Here is a 21590-nt window from a genome sequence, read left to right as displayed (position 1 = left end):
AATGAAGAATTTTTGACTTGAAAATTAGTGAGCTGCAATTCTGAGATCACTCTACCCTTTTTATCTAGAAATTTCACGGAAGTACAAGTGGTTTCTTGGCTGTTTAAACAGTGAAAATAGATGATGTGAGAAAAATCTAAATCCCAATTGTTGGAGTAACTGACTACATTTCCAGAATTGCAGGTCCCTTATGGGAGGAGATAGAGCTGTGGGTGAAGGTTTCCTTGGGGGTAAATTCCAAATGAGAGCTCAGTGTCCCTGAATTGCCTTAGGACTAGAATGATGCTCAGACAATGGGAAGGAAAGGCCTAGAAGTGCTGGCTAGTGGAGCAGTAGGTTGCAGTGTCTGCCATTCTACTGACTGCATTTGTGTGTTGGGTCAAGCTGGTGTTCCCAGCTTCCTCACCTCCGAGGGCGAGGTTTGGAAGGACCATTTTTCCACAAGGAAGAGAGCTTTCTTCTTTTCCCCCTTCTAATGTTGAGCCATTCTTTTGTAAGGACCCTAGCTCCTGTATGAGAAGACTGGCAGTTATTTATTCATTTAGTCTTATTTTTCCGAGAGACATTATCAGTAACCATGTAGTGAACGTCAGCCACATATAGGGCATCGTGGCAGTGTTAGGGACTGAGCTATTAACAAACCAGGCATGCCTATCATCACTGGTTACTCCACCATTCTTCCAAAAGAGCAGACTTGAACTTATTTTTGTCATTAAGGGCTTTTCCTGTTTGGCAGATTAAAAATTATAGTGCAAGTCCTTGAGGATAAATTATAGGATTTTGTATTTCAAGTGATTGTTACAACACTGATGTTTTATTCTTAAAAACCAAAACCTGAACCAAAAGAGACACAGGAGCTCGAGAGTTGACTTGGTGGTTGAGAGCACTGGCTGCCCTTCTGGATGACCCAGGTTCAGTTCTCAGCATCCACAATGGCTGGTTACCACTGTCTGTAATTCCAGCTCTAGGGGGATTTGATGCCCTCTTCTGGCCTCCTCAGGTACCAGGAATACATGGGGTGAACAGGCATACATGCAGACAGAATCTCTATATACACACAAATAATGATAAGATACTAATAAAAAAAAACACTGTATTTTGTTATTTTCATGTATGCATCTGTGTGAGTGAAAGCCACTTGTGTGCAGGTACCAGGGGAAGCCAGAAGAGGGCATCAGATCGTTTGGAGCTGGAATTACAAGTGGTTATGAATTGCCCAGCATGGGTGCTGGAGACTGTAGGCCCTCTGAAAAAGTGCAAACATTCTTCGCTGCTCAGCCACCTCTGCAGCCTGTCCTTCCTTCTTTCCATCCTTTTTTTATTCTCTCTCACAATTTTGAAAAATGTGTGTGTGTGTGTGTGTGTAAATTGCAAGGCCTTTACTCACTATGGCTTTGACCTGCTCTTGTCTTCTTCAAGCATGATGAGTCACTCTAGACCAACTTTAATGTTCTTTCAAGAATTTCAAACTATTTTTGTGATTTAAGACATGTATAGTTCTCTTTCATATTCAGTCTTGGGCAGAGCTCTGGCACAAGCTTCCCAGAAATGTAAGTGATAGTGTCATTTCAAAATGGCCGCTTGCTTAGAACCTTGACTGCCTCAGGAATCCACCTCAGGGATCATTTGACTGCACAGCACTTGCCGCTAAATGTCTGAAAAACAGTCACTTTAATAAGGCTATGCAATAAAAAAACCACATGTGGATTTTGTTGATTTATTTTATTCATTTTACATACCAACCGCAGATCCCCCTCTCATCCCTCCTCCCACTCCCCTCACCCCTCGACCCCCGACCCCTCTTCCCCTCCTCCAACAGGGTAAGTTCACCCAGGGGGAGATGGGGGGACAGCTAAGCCTGGTTCATTCAGTTGAGGCAGGATCAAGCCCTTGCCCACTTCATCAAGGTTTCCGACCATAGGAATGGGATCCCGAAAGCCAGCTCATGCTCCAGGGATAGATCCTGATCATGCTGCCAGGGGCCCCTCAAACAGACCCAGCTACACAACTGTCTCCCGTGTGCAGAGGGTCTAGTCCGGTCCAAGGCAGGTTCCCAGCTGTAGGTCTAAAGTTCGTGACTTCCTTTGAGCTTGGTTCCATATGTGGATTTTAAATGCACCGATTGTACTGTTCTCCGACACTTTGAAAAAAACGTCACATGATTCTGAATCTGAATTTCAAAAGTAGCTCATTTCATGTAGTTGTTTTCTGTGTTGCATTCAGTTTTCTTTGGCGATGCTTCAGTCATGTGTTTGGTGGGTCTTTGTAGACGTCCTAAGATAATCCCTGACACCAAAAAGGCTTTCGATCCTAGAGGAGACGTATGTCCCTTAGTGATAGAGTATTGGCCTACCTTGTGCAAGGCTTTGATCTCCAGCACCGTTAAAAAATATCATATAGTTAGAACCAATTTGATAGCCTTGTAATCCCAGAATTTGAAAGGCTAAGGAAAGAGAATCATGAGTTCAAGACCAGCTTGGGCTAAATAATGAGTTAAAGCATTGGGCCTAACATACAAAGGAGCAAACAGAAAACACACAGACTGGGGCCAAGCATTCCCTGTGGAACCCCTTTCCTAGAGTGCCATATCAGGACCCTTTCTCCAGCTGACTTTTTTTCTTTTGAAAAATAAATGTATATTTGATTATTTGAAATTAAAATATGATTGCATTATCCTCCCTTCCTTCAACCCCTTCCATGTGTACCCTCCCTGCCAACCTCCTCTTAAATTCATTGCCTCTTTTTCTTTGTTATTTGTTACCTATATGAATAAATGTGCAAATACACACACATATTTGTACATACACACATACACACACACATATACGTAAATTGCTAAGTCCATTTAGTGTATGATTACAGGGCTGAAGTGGAATAGGATAACAAATCGGGGCCTCATTCCTAGGGAGGACTGTTTCTCATGTTCTCAGAGGCTCTCTGTTGCCTGTCGTCCTTTGTCTAGGGTGCAGCCCTGTGAGATTTACTTCTAGAATATCAGATGATTGTAAACTAGGCATAACTCTTTACCCACTCAATCCAATTTAGACATCTCACAAAGCAAAGCTACAGCAGCAGGAAATAGCTGTGTGTATGTTTGTGTGTCTCTTTGAGGTGTGGGGATTTTCAAAGGTTTTACTTTTCTGGGTACTTAGGTTTATAAACCTGCTGCCTTCTTGCCTCATATTTGAAAAGAAATTGGGAAACAAAATTTGGTAAAGGAAAAGGGATGTGTTTGCAGTTTGCCCATCAATAGGTAGGGATGCCTAATTTCCTGCTCATCTCACCTGTGACCATCTTGTAATTTATAAGAAGCCATGAGAAAAGGGGGAATTTATCCATAAGACGGCAAAGCAGTTCCTGGAGGAAGGGACCCAGACGCCAGGCTCTCTGTTTTCTGTTATGATGTCAGCTTTTTATCTAATCCCTGGCCAAAGAAAGTAGAATCTTAAAGATGCTTCATTTTGAAGGGAAAGGAATCTGGGAGCTTTGTGGTTCATAAGATCTCTGTGTATACCTAGAACGCCGGTGCTTTTCAGCTTGGCGGAATTCTTTGTCCATTCTTTCACTGTAGCTCCATTCACATGGAGGCAAAAAAAAAGACAGGTGATGACCGAATAGCTGGAGTGAGGGGCACAAGTATCTTCTTCCCTGCCAAGTCTTTGGCTTAAGATCAAGGTTAAAAAATATGTGAAACACATGTTCTTTTGTATCATTATATTCACCAGCTGTCATTGGTCACTCATGTGTTTCCAGTCCTTTTTGTTGTGATTGTCCCTGGATTACCTTGTCTCAGGCGTCATTTTATTTTACTCATAACTCCTACGTCTTTTAATGTTCTCAATGGTAAGTAACCACTTGAAACTAGGAATTGTTAAATTTACTTCATTTTGTTTGTGTCTGAAATGTGGATAGTCCCCATCTTTGACTCATCCTGTTAAGTTCAGTTTGCCTGGGTTAATTTGTCTCTCTTTAACTTTCTCATAATCCTTATTTTATTCTGATCATAGTCAGTCATTTTACTGGCCCAGTATATAGAGAAAGCACAACAGTATTCAACTTATGCTATGTGTGAGTGATTATAATACTTCAGGGTGTTGACTATTTTTATTTTCTAGTAGTGAGAACATTTATTTATTTATTATTCCCCAAAACAGTCTTTTATGGCCATGTGAAACAATGTCTTGAGGGCTGGACATGACATGAATGTGGGTAAAAAAGAATTTACCAAGGGTCCAAACAGCCAGAGCAAAAATTGATTGACGTATACTTCACGAAAGGCAGGTTCTTAGAAAGGATGTAGCTGAGGCAATCTTGGCTGTAGGAGGGAATGGGGATTTTTTAATGACAGTATAATAATTAGCAGAGAAGTTACTTGGTCTTATTCTTTGAGCTGTTTGCAGGCATCCACATGTGGCAGGCTTCTTAGTATCTTAAGGAGTAAATTTTACAGTGCTGTCTCTGATCATTTAGAGTGTTGGGTGTCAGCTGTAAATGTCGTTGTAAGTCACTGTGATTAGCCTCCAAGTAGGTCACAGCCCAGTTGTTAAAGTATGGGACTCTCCAGCCTTTTGTCCCTTCACCCATGTAGTAGTGCTGTTTGGCTTTGTTTTTGCAATCCTCCTGTCTCAGTTTACCAAGTACTGCAATTACACGTGCACTAATATATGATTTTCAGTTAGACACAAACTGCTACTACCACCTATCCAGATGAATGCAGAGGAATGGGGTGGATGTTTTGAGTAAAGGAAATTCCCCACTGTAAGAGACCTAAACCATCAAAATTCGGGTTTTATCAGAGTTAAGAATCATTCTGCTTGACAACATGGTCACATGCATGTTTACTCCCTGCAGCTAGGACAGGTCAGCTAGTGTTCTATCTTAAGTGTGGAGGAAATGTTTTCGCAGTTTCTACTGCATGGCTAATTCGTCTATGCCCAAACTAGCCACGGCAATTTTGAAGACTCTGACTCTGTGTCAAATCCTTTCAGCTGAACTCCCACCTCCGTACACAGCCATCGCCAGTCCAGGAGCCAGTGGCGTTCCCGTGATCAACTGCCGGGTGTGCCAGTCCCTCATCAACTTGGATGGTAAACTTCACCAGCATGTGGTTAAATGCACAGTTTGCAATGAAGCTACGGTAAGTGGCGATTTTCATCAAAATCATAGCTCACTAATGGATGTCTTATTTCTAAAGGAAGCCCTTCGGTAGTGTTATTTAAGTGCCAATGTGGGCGTGTTATATAAGGATGCCTCTACATGTTTAGGATAACAGCACTACAGTTTTTCTTGGTTAACTATAATGTCTTTTTCATTCTTTACATATGGTAGGTATTTATATTTCTCTTTAGTATCTGTCCATTTTTATTTTAGTACAAATCTTACTGGGCTTTACTGTAAATGTGGTCTGCATCTATTTTGTAGAAAACTGTTTATTTAATATCCATATAATATCAGCATTCTTTTTCTTTGATTATAAATTTATTATTTCCTTTTGTGCCAAACTGCTTATTTTTTTAAAAAAGATTTATTTATTTATTATGTATACAGCATGTATGACTGCAGGCCAGAAGAGGGCACCAGATCTTGTTACAGACGGTTGTGAGCCACCATGTAGTTGCTGGGAATTGAACTCAGGACCTCTGGAAGAGCAGTCAGTGCTCTTAACCTCTGAGCCATCTCTCCAGCCCCTACAAACTGCTTATTTTTAAATAGCCTAGCATTTAATCTGTTTGCTAGATATTAATGCAATGAAAATTTTAAATAATCGAAGAGTGCTTTTAAAAAACTGATCTTTGGGAAGAATAACTAAATCTAAGCAAAATTTATACAGTTTCAAATAGAATGTGGTAAGGGATGTACTATTTAGTTGCTCTCTGTTCCTACTTGTATAGTTAGACTTTAAAATTTTTCAGTCTCTTTTGAAATCTGCAATTAACTATGAATCAAATTTTGGTGTTTGTATTTTATTCCTGTTTGGAAAACTGTTATGAAGTTTGCTAGGGATCATTGTCTGTAATAACCACAAATCATAGATACTGGGCTTCATATGTTTGATAGAAAGTTGTAAAATAAAACTAATTTGGAAAGCAGTGTATTTCATTGCAATTTTTTTTTCCTGCAAGGTATAGCCCATCATTTAGAGAAATTTGTCATGATAAATAGTCATAACTACAAAGCTAGCTAACATGTAAGTTGATCAATGACCGGTGAACTTAATTAGGATCATCTTCTGTTGTGCTCTATGTAGGCTAGGCTAGCAAATAAAAGTGGTCAGACATAAGTACTGATTTTAAAAGGCAGAGCTTTGAAGCTTTTCTTGGATTTAATATTTTCTCCCATTCTGCTATATCTATCCATGTATATTTGAGATGGTGTCTGTCTTAGATGGTTTCTATTGCTGTGAAGAGACACCATGACCATGGCAAATCTTAAAGAAAACATTTAATTAGGTGGCTTGCTTATAGTTTCAGAGGTTCAGTCCATTATTATCATGACAGGGAGCATGGAGGCGTGCAGGCAGACATGGTTTTGGAGAAATAGCGGCGTGTCCTACATCTTGCAGGCAACAGAAAGTTGACTTACCAGTACACTAAGGGAAGCTTCAACAAAAGAGACCTCAAAGCCCACCCCTACAGTGACACACTTCCTCCAACAAGGCTACAGCTCCTAGTAGTGCCACTCCCTTTGGGGGGAATTTTCTTTTATCTTTTCTTTTTTTAAAATTTATTTATTGTGTATACAGTGTTTACTTGCATGTGTCCCTGGAGGCCAGAGGAGGGCTCCAGATCTCATTATAGAGGGTTGAGAGCCACCATGTGGTTGCTGAGAATTGAACTCAGAACCTCTGGGAGAACAGCCAGTGCTCTTAACTACTGAGCCATCTTTTCAGCCCCATAGCCATATATCTACTTTTTTTGTTTTTTAAATTATATTTATTTATTATGCATACAGTGTTCTGCCTGCTCCCTACAGGCCGGAAGAGGGCACCAGATTTCATTACAGATAGATGTAAACCATCGTGTGACTGCTGGGAATTGAACTCAGGACCTCTAGAAGAACAGCTAGTGCTCTTAACTTCTGAGCCATCTCTCCTGCCCTTTCTTTTTCTGTTTGTTTTTTGAGACAGGGTTTCTCTGTATAGCTTTGGAGCCTTTCCTGGGACTCACTCTGTAGACCAGGCTGGCCTCAAACTCACAGAGATCTGCCTGCCTCTGCCTCCCAAGTGCTGGGATTAAAGGTGTGTGCCACCACTGCCCAGCAGGGGACATTTTCTTTCAAACCACCACAGTGATTTGGGGATGTGGGTGTGGGTGGGGGTGTGTGGTACATGTGCATGTGGAGGCCAGAGAGGGAGTTAGGATGCCTTCCTCTGTTACTCGGCCTTACTCCCTTAGACAGGCTTTCTCACTGAAGCAGAAGCTCAGCCTTTCAGCTAGGCTGACTGTCTAGAGATTCCTCTACCTCTGACTGTCCCTGCACCCTACAACGCTGGAGTTACAGGGGTGTGCAGTCATGCCTATCTCTTTATGTAGATGTTGGGAGTGCGAATTCAGGTTCTCAGGCTTGCACAGCAAGTACTTTTACCCATGAGCCATCTCTCCAGTCCCTTTAGGCACATCGTCTTACTACATAGTTCAGTTTCCCTCAAGGTCGTGATCCTCCTGCCTCAGCTCCTGAAAGTGTTAGGATTACAAGAATGAGTCACCATGCCTAGCTTTTGTTAATGATAGGAACACACACACACACACACACACACACACACACACACACACACACACACACACACAGTTTTAAGGCTTTGTGTTTACTCTTCGGAAGTAAACAGAACAAAGTAGGTCGTTCATGCTGAAACAAAGTTTCTGAAGGTTCAACAAACAGGATCAGTCGGTCAGTAATTCATTTGTACAGGACCAGTGCAGTTCAGGACTTTGGTGCCTAAAGGAAAGTATGGCGATTCTTTCCCCTGTGGAGTAAAGAAATGTAAACAATCATGGAGACACTAGACTAGCTAATAGCATGTAAGCAGACTGACTTGTTTCCTAGCTCTAACTTTACAAAAGAGGACAGAGGTGAAAAGAAAGTTTGGAGGAGTGCCTTGACGTGTGACTCGATAATGTCCACATGTAATTTGATCATAAGCTTGTACATGAATTGTTGTGAGGCACCCGAAACTGGTTTCAGAGAAAATGTCAGAAGTAATGAATGGAATGGGCTCAGGTCCAACAGTGAATCTCTGCACCCACTGTCTCTCCCCTACGGCATTCCCTTCCCAAGCACCTGAAATGGGGCCCCAGAGTCTGTTCTTTGTGGTAGCCACTCTGATAAGAACCTGGTATGTCTGTCAAGATTAAATGGCCCAGAGCTAATTGTGGGCGTGAGATTCAAAGGCAGACAGCCTGGACTGTGAGTCCCTGTTTTCTGCTCAGTAACTGTATCTTGGGGGACTTCATATCTTAAACTATGACTTCATAAAATAATACCAATTTGTATAATTGTTGTGGGAAACAGGAGTAAAATACCCAGCATAGTTATTGACAAAGCTACTTTTAATATTGTTATTGTTGTTATTTGAGACAGGATCTCACTGTGTAGCTCTGGCTGTTCTGGAACTATGTTGACCAGGGTGGCCGGGAACTCAGAGAGATCCACCTGCTTCTGGCTTCTGAGTGCTGGGATTAAAGGCATGCGTCACCATGCCCAGCTAGACAACTTTGTTTTGCCAAATAGTAATTTTAAAACATGTGCTTGGGCTGGAGAAACGGCTCAAAGGCTGTTCAACCACTTGTTGCTCTTGCAGAGGACCTGGGTTCAGTTCCCAGCACCGTTTGGTAGCCAGCAAGATTCTATTGTAACTCCAGTTCCAGACGACCCTGGAACTGTGCTCTTGCAGAGGACCTGGGTTCAGTTCCCAGCACCGTTTGGTAGCCAGCAAGATTCTATTGTAACTACAGTTCCAGATGACCCTGGAACTGTGCTCTTGCAGAGGACCTGGGTTCAGTTCCCAGCACCGTTTGGTAGCCAGCAAGATTCTATTGTAACTCCAGTTCCAGACGACCCATTGCTCTCTTCTGGCCACAGGCACTGCACACACGTGCTGCACAGACACACCTGCAGGCAAAACGGCCATATACATAAAATAAAATAAATAAGTCTTATAACAAAACAAAAGTGTGCTCCAGGGCATGTCTCTCCCCGTTTCCCACGCAGACCAAACACGACACGGCGAGGGGTGGCACTGAGGGCTAGGGCTCAAAATCTTTCTTGCCGCGTGTTATAAGCGAAGGGACTGATGTCTAGAAGTGAGAAAGTAATAAAGTGTGTGTGAAAAATCTTATCCATTGTCAAACATACATTTTATTTGCCAAGCAAACATACATAAAAAAGTAACAAACATAAATAAGCCCAAATTCTGTTTTTCTGGGTGCTTTTCATACTATAGATATACATATCCTTGATGTTTGTGAGCATTAAATATTCAGATTTAGTTACCTGAAATATAATTTTAATTAATTATAGATTGTTTTTTTTTTTTTTTACTAACATTTATGTATTTCTATCACAGTTCTTTGCTTAAAATATTTGGAATTCTTTTTGCATTTTTTTAAAGAATAAGTGTTAAAAAAATGTGCTTTGTATGGATGCTTCTCGAGTTCCATCACTTATGTAACAATATGCCCATAGGAAACATTTAGTACACATACGTGCTGAGCATCCCAGCTTGCCTGCACAGTATGCTCACTGTGCAGTGTAGGGTTCTTCCCATGCTGATCAAGGGGCTGAGAGCTGTAGCTTGCTGCTGATGCCCAAGAACTTCTTCAGAGAATCTCATACTTCATATTGCTAGCACTGAAAAAGATTAAAAAAAAAATCAACATTCTAAGAATGCTTTCTACTGAACACAGACTTCTTTCTTCACATCACCAAGTTACTGACAAGCTGCAAGTGGGACTATTATAATTTAAGGACTCCCTGCAGTTAAATATGAAACATTCCCAAATGCCCATCATCCTATTCTACAAATGTTAACACACTATACATGCTTTTCTTCCTAAATAAATTTTACTAGAATAATTTATCAAATGCAGAAAATTAATATTGACATCATTTTGCTGTCTAATCTTATTATTTTTTCAATTTTATTTATTTACTTTTCTTTTTCTCTTCCTTCCTTCTTTCATTCCTCCCTTCCTTCCTTTTTCTCTCTCTCTTTCTTTTTTTCTTTATGTGTATGAGAATTTTGCCTGCTTGGGTATCTGTGTACCACATGTGTATAGTGCCTGTAGAAGCCAGAAGAGGGAGTCAGATTCTTTAGAACTGGAGTTCTCGATCTCTTTCTCTCTCTCTGTCTGTCTGTGTTTCTGTCTCTCTTTCTCTGTCTCTGTCTCTGTCTGTCTGTCTGTCTGTCTGTCTCTCTCTCTCTCTCTCTCACACACACACACACACACACACACACACACACACACACACACACACACACACGGTCCTCTGGAAGAGTAGCTAGCTAGTGCTTCTAAGCACTGAGCGTCTCCCCGGCTCCTGCTGTACAATGTTATGACCTACTCCATGTTTCCCAAACTGTCTCATTAGTGTCTTTAGGAAAGAAAAATTTCTGCTTCAGAAGTAAAACCAGAATCACATGTAGCATATGTTTGTCATATTGCTTTAACATTCTTTTATCTGTAATTTGTTCTCTTTTATCTTTCTATTTATTGCTTTTATGTTTGGATCAGTTTAGGCAAGATATTTTGTAGACTGTCTCCCAGTTCGAGCTGTCTCCTGTTTTCCCATGCTTGGCTTCAGGTCATGTGTTTTGGAAGGAATATCACAGAAGAGGTCTGTTCTTTTCAGCATGACCATTCAGTTGAGCAAGCCCAAGTTCTAATATTGCAAGGAATGTTTGCTTCTATGCTATTTATTCTCACTTTAAATTTACTGTAAATTAAAAAAATATATATACTAGTATTTGGAACAGTTGCATTTTTTTTTTTTTTTTTTTTTTTTTGAGACAGGATTTTTCTGTGTCGTTTTGGTGCCAGTCCTGGATCTTGTTCTGTAGAGCAGGCTGACCTCGAACTGACAGAGATCTGCCTGGCTCTGCCTCCCGAGTGCTGGGATTAAAGGCATGTGCCACTGCCGCCCAGCCATAATTAATTACAAATTTTTAAGTTAGATATGCCATTAAAATTAATCACTTGTATTGAGTAGTTGAAGAAAAGGTCAAATGAGCCCATTTTTCTCTAATATTGCTTTTGTTGAGCGTGGGCCAGGTATGGTAGTCCTGTGTATGTTTCTACTTAAGTGGCCAGGTATGTGACCTTCATTTGTGAACTTTAAGGAGAAAACAACCAGCATGCAAGATAACTGTTCTTACCCTATGTAAAGGCCAGCTCTAACTCACTTTGAAATGGGTTCTTTACAATCAAATCCTCAGTCCCTGAATTTCTGAGTGCTTGCCAGCATTTGAACCATGTGCTGTGAGCTCTTTGTTAGACTGTACCTTGGTAGTACTGTGGGGCCTTCCATGGTCAAGTCATTGTTTCCTCCTTAGACACAAATGATTTGTGACAATTTGTATTTTGGTTGATTTCCTGTGTTTGCATTTTCTCCATTATCTAGCCAATCAAAACCCCCCCAACAGGGAAGAAATATGTTAGATGCCCTTGTAATTGTCTCCTCATATGTAAGGACACATCTCGGCGAATAGGATGTCCGAGACCCAACTGGTAAGAGATAAAGATTCCTTCCTTCATTCGTTTGTTCATTGAACAAGTGTTTGCTAAGGCTCATTATGTGCCAGGCTTTGTCCTCAGTCACTACAGAGCATAGATTTTTCTTGTTAAAGAGATTGTAGACCTAGAACCTGGCAGTCAGAAGTATTTGTAGATTTGTAGGATATGATGTTTTTAAATGGACAATGGATAGTCTCTTTTTCATATGTGGGTATTTAATGAACTATAATAAATCGGTGGCTCACTTAAGTTACTTAAAAATAACTACTTAGCTTACCTTTGATATAATTAATTTTTACCCAGGAGACTTTTTTTTTTATTGTGCATCTCCTTGTATGCTACATGAGTATCTATATAATATGTATTAATGGCTGGGGTTGTTTCCTATACCAAATGCCATTATGCATGTGCTGACATGCAAGTATATAAACACCTTCACCATTTTCTTTTTCCTGCAACTTCTCTGGCCTTTTGACCATCAAATGCATCATCTGAAAGACTGGAGAGTAGAAAGGAAACATGGGCCCCACTTTACTTTCGTTACATCTCTGAGTGAATAATTATTAAGGACTGCTAGGTTTTTCAGAGAAGTTTGGTTTTAGCTCAGTGCTGGGTCCTTTCATGACAGATGTATTTATTAATGTGGAAAATATTTTGTGCTTTCAGTCTTCTTCCAAATTCAAGTCACCTGTGTAGATTAAGAAAAAAATGACCTTTCTGATTTGAAGTTATAATAATTTGGAAATAGTAGTTAAATTGTTCCCAAGGCCATTGATTAGAACTGATGACACAGTATGACTTATATTTGAAAAACATATACTTTTTGCTTTACTTTCGAGGGATTATTGATACCAGCTGTGATTTGGGGCCCAGGGTTTGCTACTTGATTCAGTTAACCTGCCTTACTGTCGTCTGTTTCTGGCCGTGTGTTCTGGGTTTGCCCTCAGTCTGCTTGTGGATTCATGGGTTTGTTTGCCTTTTCTTTCCACAGTCGGCGCATAATTAACCTTGGTCCTGTAATGCTCATTTCTGAAGAACAACCGGCCCAGCCTGCATTGCCAATCCAGCCAGAAGGCACAAGGGTGGTGTGTGGGCACTGCGGCAACACTTTCCTGGTAAGGAGCTGTGCCTCGGTCACTGGATCCTAACCTGTAAATCTAGGCCATGAGCTCGTAGATCTCAGGACTGTTTATAACGGTATGGTTCTATCCAAGTGTACAATGGTCAAAATGTTAAGATAGAGCCTGGTTTATGAAGATAAGGAGTCCAGCATATAGCAGGGATATGTAACATCCTTGTGCATTAGACAAAGATGCATCCACTTTTAGCTCCATGGGGTATCTTATGAGCAAATAAATCATCGCTCTCTTACCTTACTTAGTGGCAAAGTACACATGTTCAACCTGGTTTTTGGCTTCTAGATTCAAGAGCCATTCTTATTATGATTTATGAAAAATTTTCTGAGTTTAAAAATTGTACTTGGTACCGTGCAGTGATGGCACATGCCTTTAATCCCAGCACTCGGGTGACAGAGGCAGGTTGATTTCTGTGACTTTGAGGCCAGCCTGGTATACAGAGCAAGTTCCAGGACAGCCAGGCCTACACACAGAGAAACCCTGTCTTGAAAAATAAAACAAAACAACAAAAACAAAAATTACATTTGAATTAAAGGAAATTAAATTCTGATACTTATGATTAGAGTAACCACTGAACAAAATCTAAACTGGAAGTATTTGATATGAGCAAATCTATAGCTGTTTTCATACTTCTAGTTTCACCTCACAGTTGATTTCTAAAGAATTATTTTCATCATGACTCACCCATCTGGGAAGGTAAGAGGGGATTTCTATTGTTATTCAACACCTAGGAGAGAAGAGAGTTATTTTAGGTCCTTAATACTAAATACTTTCTTGAGTCTTGGAAAGGAAATCCATGAATGCTGCCATGGAACGAATAAGCTTAAGACCTGTGATTGGCTCTTTTCCTTTTAAGTGTTTTTTGTATTAAAGCAGTTTGTGTGCATACATTCTAAATGTCAAATCAGGCTTGGGACCACCTCACCGCTCTGATAGTGTTCCTCAAATGCTTTCAGCTCTTCCAGCGACTTGACTAACAGTAGTTCTCTCTGTTCAAGCTGTTTCTTTTCCTGTTTCTTTCTGACTTGTCGAGTTTGGGTCTTAGTCACTACTTTGTAAGATGGAACTTGAACATTTACACTCGCACCGCCTTCTTTGTATTCCCACCCTCAATTCCTTTCCTTATTTGCAGTGGACTGACTGGGTTACTTAAGGTTTGTGGACTTTACATGATTAGGGTAATTGTGTTCATGGCTGAGCCAGTGATGTAGTACATTTTCCTCACATGACTTTTAGCATTTTGTTTGATCTGTAAATAGTTGGCCCTCTGCTTTGGTTTCTTTAGTTTTCTATGTCTACATTCCTTGTTCCTTACGTGGTGTCTTAGATCTATAAAATTGCCGTATCTAGTCAGATGTAGCTAAGATCTCCTGCTTTCTGCTCCGTAGCTATCATCTTGGGGCCTCCTCCACCACCATCCTGAAAGGTCTTTTTCAGTCTGCAGATTTGTCCTTCATGCTGACTTCGAGACTGTTGACTTTGCCCTGAGAAGAGACAGGAAGTAAAACTTATTTCTTGGGTGGTTTTTAATCTAATGTCAAATTTCCATAATGATTTCTTTAGATATTGAATTTGAAATTTCTGTTGTTCTTTCAGAAAATTACAGACTTTCCCATTGATAATGAGATTTTTACTGTTTTGATTCCAAGTTCTTCCTATTTGGCCTATTCTCTATTTCTCCTTCTTTTCTTTCATTTTCCTCATTGATTTGAAATTTCATGAGGCTGTGCCCGGGGAGAGTATTTTATGGGCCTTTGGATTTATTTTAGATGATCTAACTTAATTTTAAATACCCAAGAGGCCTTCCAAATTCTGTTTCCTTTTGACTGTAATCTCTTCCTCATTCAGAAAGGACTAATTATACTTTTTAGGAGGTGTTATTTTTCTCAGTGCTTTTTCTCTGCTTCGTCCTCATTTTTCTGTTTGTGTTTCTTTCCTAACAGAGATTTTACTCTAGTGTTTATTTAAGTTCCCCTATTGGACTCTACATGTAGATAGAGGAGGCTAGATGATTTCTTTTCCATTTTCTCTGAAAATTTGTTATTCATTAATACTTGTAAATCTGCTGGGGGGCCAGTTTCTCTGGGGAAAGTTAGATCTGGGATCCAGCATTCTAGGCACTGATAGAGCAAAATTCTTACCTCCTGCTCAGACGGTAGACTTTAATTCCTTTGTTTTTAGAATACTTCTGCTTTTCGTAGAGTTTCGTAGGCTTGACTGCTCAATTTCTTTTCAGAATAAATCATTCATTTCTTGCATGTGTTGAGTGAAGAGTGCTTCTGGCTTTGTAGTTTGGAGAGAGAGTTTACAAGGAATACTTGGTTATTTGGTTTTCAGCCTTGTGATATAACCGACAATGCGAAATCATATGTATTTAGGAGGTACAAGTTATATTTATACACATGTGTACATTAAAATCATCACAATCTAACTAGTGGACATTTAGATCACTTGGTATATTCCCTTATTAGTGTAAGTATCATAAAAAAAACAGCAGTTCTACACTTAATATCTGCTTTCTTCATAGATTCAGGAAGATGAGACAGTACCTTCCTATCTACTGTAGTTCCACAATAGACAGCTCCTGATTCTTCTTCATCCTTCTGGAGCTACTGGAACAAAGCTTGTCTTCTCTGCCTCCATAGGTTTCATTGTTTTCAGTTCTGTATACAGACATGGTCACACAGAGTTACTCTTTCTATGTCTGGTTTATTTTGTTTAACATAATATCCTCCACATTGACCTATGTCATCATAATGTGCCTTCCTTTTTAAGACTGAATTATTTCATTTCATGTGTGTACCACCATTTCTTGATCTGTAAGTGAATTTATGAGTTGCTTCTGCATTTTGGTTATGGTGACTAATGCTTCAGTGAGCACAGAAGTGTGATGCTCCTTGCTTTTATCACACCCTCTAACATCCAACTTAGAAAGTAGTTCAAGCTGGGTGGTGGTGGCGCACACCTTTAATCCCAGCACTCAGGAGGCAGAGCCAGGTGGATCTCTGAGTTCGAGGCCAGCCTGGTCTATAGTGCAAGATCCAGGACAGGCACCAAAACTACACAGAGAAACCGTGTCTTGAAAAAACAAAAAACAAACAAACAAACAAAAAGAAAGCGGTTCAACTACCTGAATTGCTATAGGACTCCTATAGTTCAGTGGGAACCTGCCTGCTTTCCCTGGCATGTCTCTCTGCAGGTAGTTAAATTGCAGCATCCTGTTCACCAAGTCACTTCCTAACCCTTTGATTTCTATTGTACACAAATTGGAAGCCATTTGCCTTCTGATTTTGTTGTTGTTATTATTTTTCTTATAGTACCTTAAATTTTTTTGAAAAATTAATTTTATGTACATTGGCGTGAGGCATCAGATCCCCTGGAATTGGAGTTATAGACAGTTGTGAGCTGCCATGTGGGTGCTGGGAATTGAACCCAGGTCCTCAGAAAAAGCAACCAGTGCTCTTAACTGCTGAGTCATCTCTCCAGCCCCATGGATCTTACATCCTTAAATTCACTTACTATCACTTTAGTCATGCTTGGAGAAGGAAATAGAAATTCATTCACTCATCTAATTGTGTGCATTTCATCGTAATGACTCTGAATTTTCCTGATCTAGGATGAAATATAAATCTCCTTACATTATACTTTATTGATAAGAACAGCACTTATATAAATTATGGAATATACTTGGGATAAACCACAGCTTTCTGTTTACAGTCACTTCATATTGTCTTAGTACAGATTAGTGTACTTTTCAGATGTCAGCAGACATAAAGTAAATTGATTTGGCTAAAAACATATTTAACACATTTGTTGCTCTTTGTCTCACATGAAGAAACTGTCTTTTGAATGTAAAAATAATTTTTTTAAGATTTATTTATTTATTATGTATACAGTGTTCTGTCTGCATGTATCCCTACAGGCCGAAGAGGGCAACAGATTTCATTTGAATGGTTGTGAGCCACCATGTGGTTGCTGAGAATTGAACTCAAGACCTCTGGAAGAGCAAGCAGTGCTCTTAACCACTGAGCCTCTCTCCAGCGCCTGTAATAAGCATTTAAAACTCTTCAGAACAGACTTCTTTACAATTTACTGAGGAATCTCCTTCTAGGATGATCTTGCATTCTTTAAGTTTTATATTCCTAATCTTCCCATGGCTTATCTTTGTAGTTACCCTACAAAAGAGCTAATGTGATTTATTAAAAAATACTGAGAGTGTGTGTACCAGGTGCTGGGCAAATCCCAAGGAAATCATGGCAAACAGGAAGCCATCTCTGTTTTCATAGAGTTTTCTAACCTAGTAGGAAGGGAAAAGGATTTAAGAATCATGTGAAAAGATGGGCATGGTAGTGCGTGCCTTTAATCCCAGCACTTGGAGGCAGAGGCAGGCGGATCTCTGTGAGTTCGAGGCCAGCCTGGGCTACAGAGTGAGTTCCAGGGCTGTTACACAGAGAAACACTGTCTGGAAACAAACAAACAACAACAACAACAGCAAAGAATCATGTGGAATGTATTTGGAATAGAGCATGGAAATACATTGTTTTAGTGCGGAGATGCTAAAAAGGCATGGCAGTATCCAGGAGTAATGGAAAATTATAAAAGTGCCTTCTGCAAGGCTGACAAGATGGCTGAGCAGGTAGAGGCACTTGCTGCCAAGACAGATAACCCTAGTTCAATCCTAGGAAGCCACATGGTAGAAGGAAAGAACTGATTCCCACAAGTTGTCTTCTGACCTCTACAATGTGAGTGCACACAAATAAATCACACACGGAGGTTTATTCTTAATTATAAATGTCCGGCCTTTTCTTGTGTTTTTTTTTTTTTTTTTTCCCCTCTGAGACAGTTTTTCTCTGTGTAGTTTTGATACCTGTCCTGTATTTCACTCTATAGACCAGGCTGGCCTTGAACTCACAGAGTCTGCCTGGCTCTGCCTCCTGAGAGCTGGGATTAAAGGCGTGTGCGACTGCCACCGCCTGGCCTCTTGGCTTGTTTCTTGCCAGCTTTTCTTAACTTTAAATTATCCCATCTACCTTTTTCCACTGGGCTTTCCCCATTGTCTTACTTCTGTAAATCTTACTCTGTGGCTTGCTGTGTAGCTGGGTGGCTGGCCCCTGGGGTCTTCCTCCTTCTCCCAGAGTTCTCCTACTATATAGTCTCTTTGCCTGCCAGCCCTGCCTATCCTTTCTCCTGCCTCGCTATTGGCCGCTCAGCTTTTTATTAGACCATCAGGTATTTTAGACAGGAAAAGTAACACAGCTTTACAGAGTTAAACAAATACAACATAAACAAAAGAACACACCTTAATATTCCCCAGCACACACACACACACACACACACACACACACACACACACACACACACTAAATAAAATAAATAAAAAAAAAGTAAAATACTAATAAAAAAAGAAGTGCTTTGCACTTTAGATATATGGATGATATGCATAGAGTGGACTGCACAGGGCTAAACAGATGTTCAGGTTTTATTCAGAAAAGTGATGATGATGATGGTTAGAAAAAGTATTAAGAATTTGAGAGAGAGGAAATTAATGATAGTCTTAATAGTGTGGGAAAGAGTGGGGAAAAGTTGAAGAAAAATATTATACAGACACATAGATATATTTAAATTTAAATTGCAGTGTAATATGTTAGACATTGTGTCGCTAGAGTTTTCCTGCCTTGCCCACAGTCAGGACAAATCTTTGTCACCCACCAGTCCCACAGCCGCTCAGACCCAACCAAGTAAACACAGACACTTATATTGCTTACAAACTGTATGGCTGTGGCAGGCTTCTTGCTAACTGTTCTTATAGCTTAAATTAATCCATTTCCATAAATCTATACCTTGCCATGTGGCTCATGGCTTACCGGCGTCTTCACATGCTGCTTATCCTGGCGGCGGCTGGCAGTGTCTCCTTCCGCCTTCCTGTTCTTTCTTTTCTCCTCTGTTAGTCCCACCTATACTTCCTGCCTAGCCACTGGCCAATCAGTGTTTTATTTATTGACCAATCAGAGCAACACATTTGCCATACAGAACATCCCACAGCAATGTCGTTATGGCATTTTCGAACCAAGTGTGTTTCTGTGGTTCTTCCTGTCATCTCCCCCACCTCCCTGTTACCCCGCCCCTACCAGTAACTTCCCTCTCCCAGTTCTTTGTCCTTTTCCTTTTTTATGTCCTCTATTTAGTACCGGGGGATCATCTGACAGTGAATTCTAGAGAAATGATCCAAACTGAGAATTTAAATAGATATGTAGGAGGGAGAATTTTTATAATCTTAAAATATAATTTATTTATTTAGATATTTTGCTATCTGAAACCATAGACTCACGTCTACAGACAAATCTTCTACTTAATATATAGGCCAGGCAACTGAGTCAGATGTTCAAATTAGCATATTTTCCACAATAACAATAAGTAAAAACTTGAATTCTTTATCTAAAAGAGATGTTCAGTTTAAAATACAGAATGTAAAGATGATTTCAAAATTTCTGGGAAGTTATTTTTGGTAATAAGAGAGAACATTGCTGGTATTTAAAGGATGGGAGCTGAGTTTGACAGTTTCAGGTTAATGAGAGAAGCTGGATGGGATTGGGAGCACAGTACAGCTCACTGGGGGTTCTGAAGCAGAGGGGGCTTGCCTGAAAGTTAGGAGCCCTGAGTTCCATCCCCAGCCCACCCGGGGTGGAGAGTAAAGATTGCTCAGTGTTCACAAGCGAGCCCTGGCTGCCAAGCTCTTCTTCCTGCTTGTGGCCTCATCATTATTGTGCTGGACATGAATGATCTTGACTCTTTTCTACTAGTTCTTTGTCCTGAGTGGAGTAAACCAAGAGAAGAAAAATGCATCAGAAAAGAATGTGAAAAAGTATGCAGATACTTAATCCTGCAGAGATGAAAAGCTAAGCTGAACTGTAGTTGAGTTTTCTAGAGACAAAAAAAGAAAAAAAAAAGCCATAATATCTTAAAAGATACTTATGACATTTTAAACAAAAAGATAACAACAATGAAAAAAAAGTCTGTCTCTGGACTCCTGAGACCAGAGAGGATATTACTTTTGTGGGTTCAAGATCACTATGATGACCTTGTTCAACAGGTTCCTTCTGTTTTTCGTGTCATCTTCTAATAGGTTCTAATTCCTAAGTTAAGTTGGTTAGGAATTTACTATTTGACACTGTTTCAAGACCTACCTGGACTCATTGAGCGGTTTAGAAGAATGAGAGTTGTGTTTGCAAAGTATATTTAATGCCATATTTATTTCATGGGACCATCAGTTATTATTCTATAAATACTTTCATAAATATTGGGAAGGGATAGGCTAAAAAAAATTGGGCAGAAGTTTTTTATAAGTGTATTCTTTAGTACTTTCCGTGTGTGTCACTGTTGACATCTGAAAGGGAGTTTTTATGTTGCGTGTCCAAATATCCTTTGTCATCCAGACTGTTTTGAGAGAATCCTGTGGTCAGATAACAGCGATTATTTTGAGGGGCATGTGGAGAAAACAATTTCCTAGGAGAATAAAGTGATATGCAGGCTTAAACCAGTCCACCAGGAATATAAAGACCTTTCTTAATGTGCAGTAGAGGTTAACACTGCGTCCATATTGGAGACAGCTACGCACTTGCTGATAAAAGGCATATTTATCCTATTGAGGCTAGTGTTCTCTGACAAAACTGCCCAGCTCACCCCATGTGCTGAGTCACAGACAGTGGTGCAGACCCCAGCTCACCCCATGTGCTGAGTCACAGACAGTGGTGCAGACCCCAGCTCACCCCATGTGCTGAGTCACAGACAGTGGTGCAGACCCCAGCTCACCCCATGTGCTGAGTCACAGACAGTGGTACAGAGCCTAGCTCACCCCATGTGCTGAGTCACAGACAGTGGTACAGAGCCCAGCTCACCCCATGTGCTGAGTCACAGACAGTGGTTCAAACTTTTCTCTGAAGTGGGCCAAGCTGGCACATTCTGACATTGTCAGATTTTTACTTGAATACAGAGTTAGTGCCATAGCTGAGGGAAATGATAGTTTCAGTGTAAGCATATTTCCAGGTGTTTCTCATTGTCTATTATATCCATTAAAAATATTCCAGTGAGGTCATAGTAAGTGACTGATTTTATGCAAGAAAGCCTTATTTATGAGCTTTCTTATTTGAAAAATACATCATGGGGCCACTGAGTTTATCTGTCCAGTAGAATGGGTTAAAAACAAATGCAAAGAGAAGTCACTTTTAATTTTTTGACAGAAGTGAGATTTTTTTTTTTTTTAATGAGGACCTTGTTATTTAACTAGATTTGCCGTGAAAAGGCACCAACCTTTACTCACCGCTTTCCTTGCTGTTGTATAATCAGCATAGGAGCTGAAGGGCCGGCCTCCCTGCCGGATTCCTCACGTGAATCACGGGGAAAAATGCTATTAAATGGACTCCCCTGTGCGTCAAAAGAGAATGAATAAGTGTCCCTTTATAGGGAATTTTTCTGTGCTGTTACTATCTTAGGGTACAGTCAGGCCAGAGACAGAAGCAAGGGCGGGGGTCAGTCTAAGGGTCTCTCAGAATTAACCTGAAAAGCACCGAGCCCAAGGATACCATCACAAAGGCAGTTACATCCAAGGAGGCCAGGCCAGGAACTGGCTAGGCTGAGAGCTTTTCTCAAGTGTTTAAGTTTGAGAGCAAGGGCTGCTAAGAGTCCTTTTCTCTTTTCTGCATGTCTCCCTTAGTTTCTAGATCATGGA

The 21590-nt window shown here is 40.3% G+C and overlaps 1 protein-coding gene across 1 annotated transcript in view; it reads left to right on the top strand.

Moving 5' to 3' along the window:
- Positions 1-21590, top strand: part of Pip4p2 (phosphatidylinositol-4,5-bisphosphate 4-phosphatase 2) — a 61194-nt gene that overhangs the window by 24269 nt on the left and 15335 nt on the right. The window contains exons 2-4 of the mRNA XM_028871617.2: positions 4989-5137; positions 11617-11723; positions 12721-12844. Coding sequence (XP_028727450.1) covers positions 4989-5137; positions 11617-11723; positions 12721-12844 — 380 coding nt within the window. The remainder of the gene's footprint in view (positions 1-4988; positions 5138-11616; positions 11724-12720; positions 12845-21590) is intronic.

The sequence above is a fragment of the Peromyscus leucopus genome, chromosome 2 (assembly GCF_004664715.2).
Source record: "Peromyscus leucopus breed LL Stock chromosome 2, UCI_PerLeu_2.1, whole genome shotgun sequence".
Classification (NCBI taxonomy): domain Eukaryota; kingdom Metazoa; phylum Chordata; class Mammalia; order Rodentia; family Cricetidae; genus Peromyscus; species Peromyscus leucopus.
Note: the sequence above shows the minus strand (reverse complement) of the source record. Positions and strands in the feature narration are given on the sequence as shown.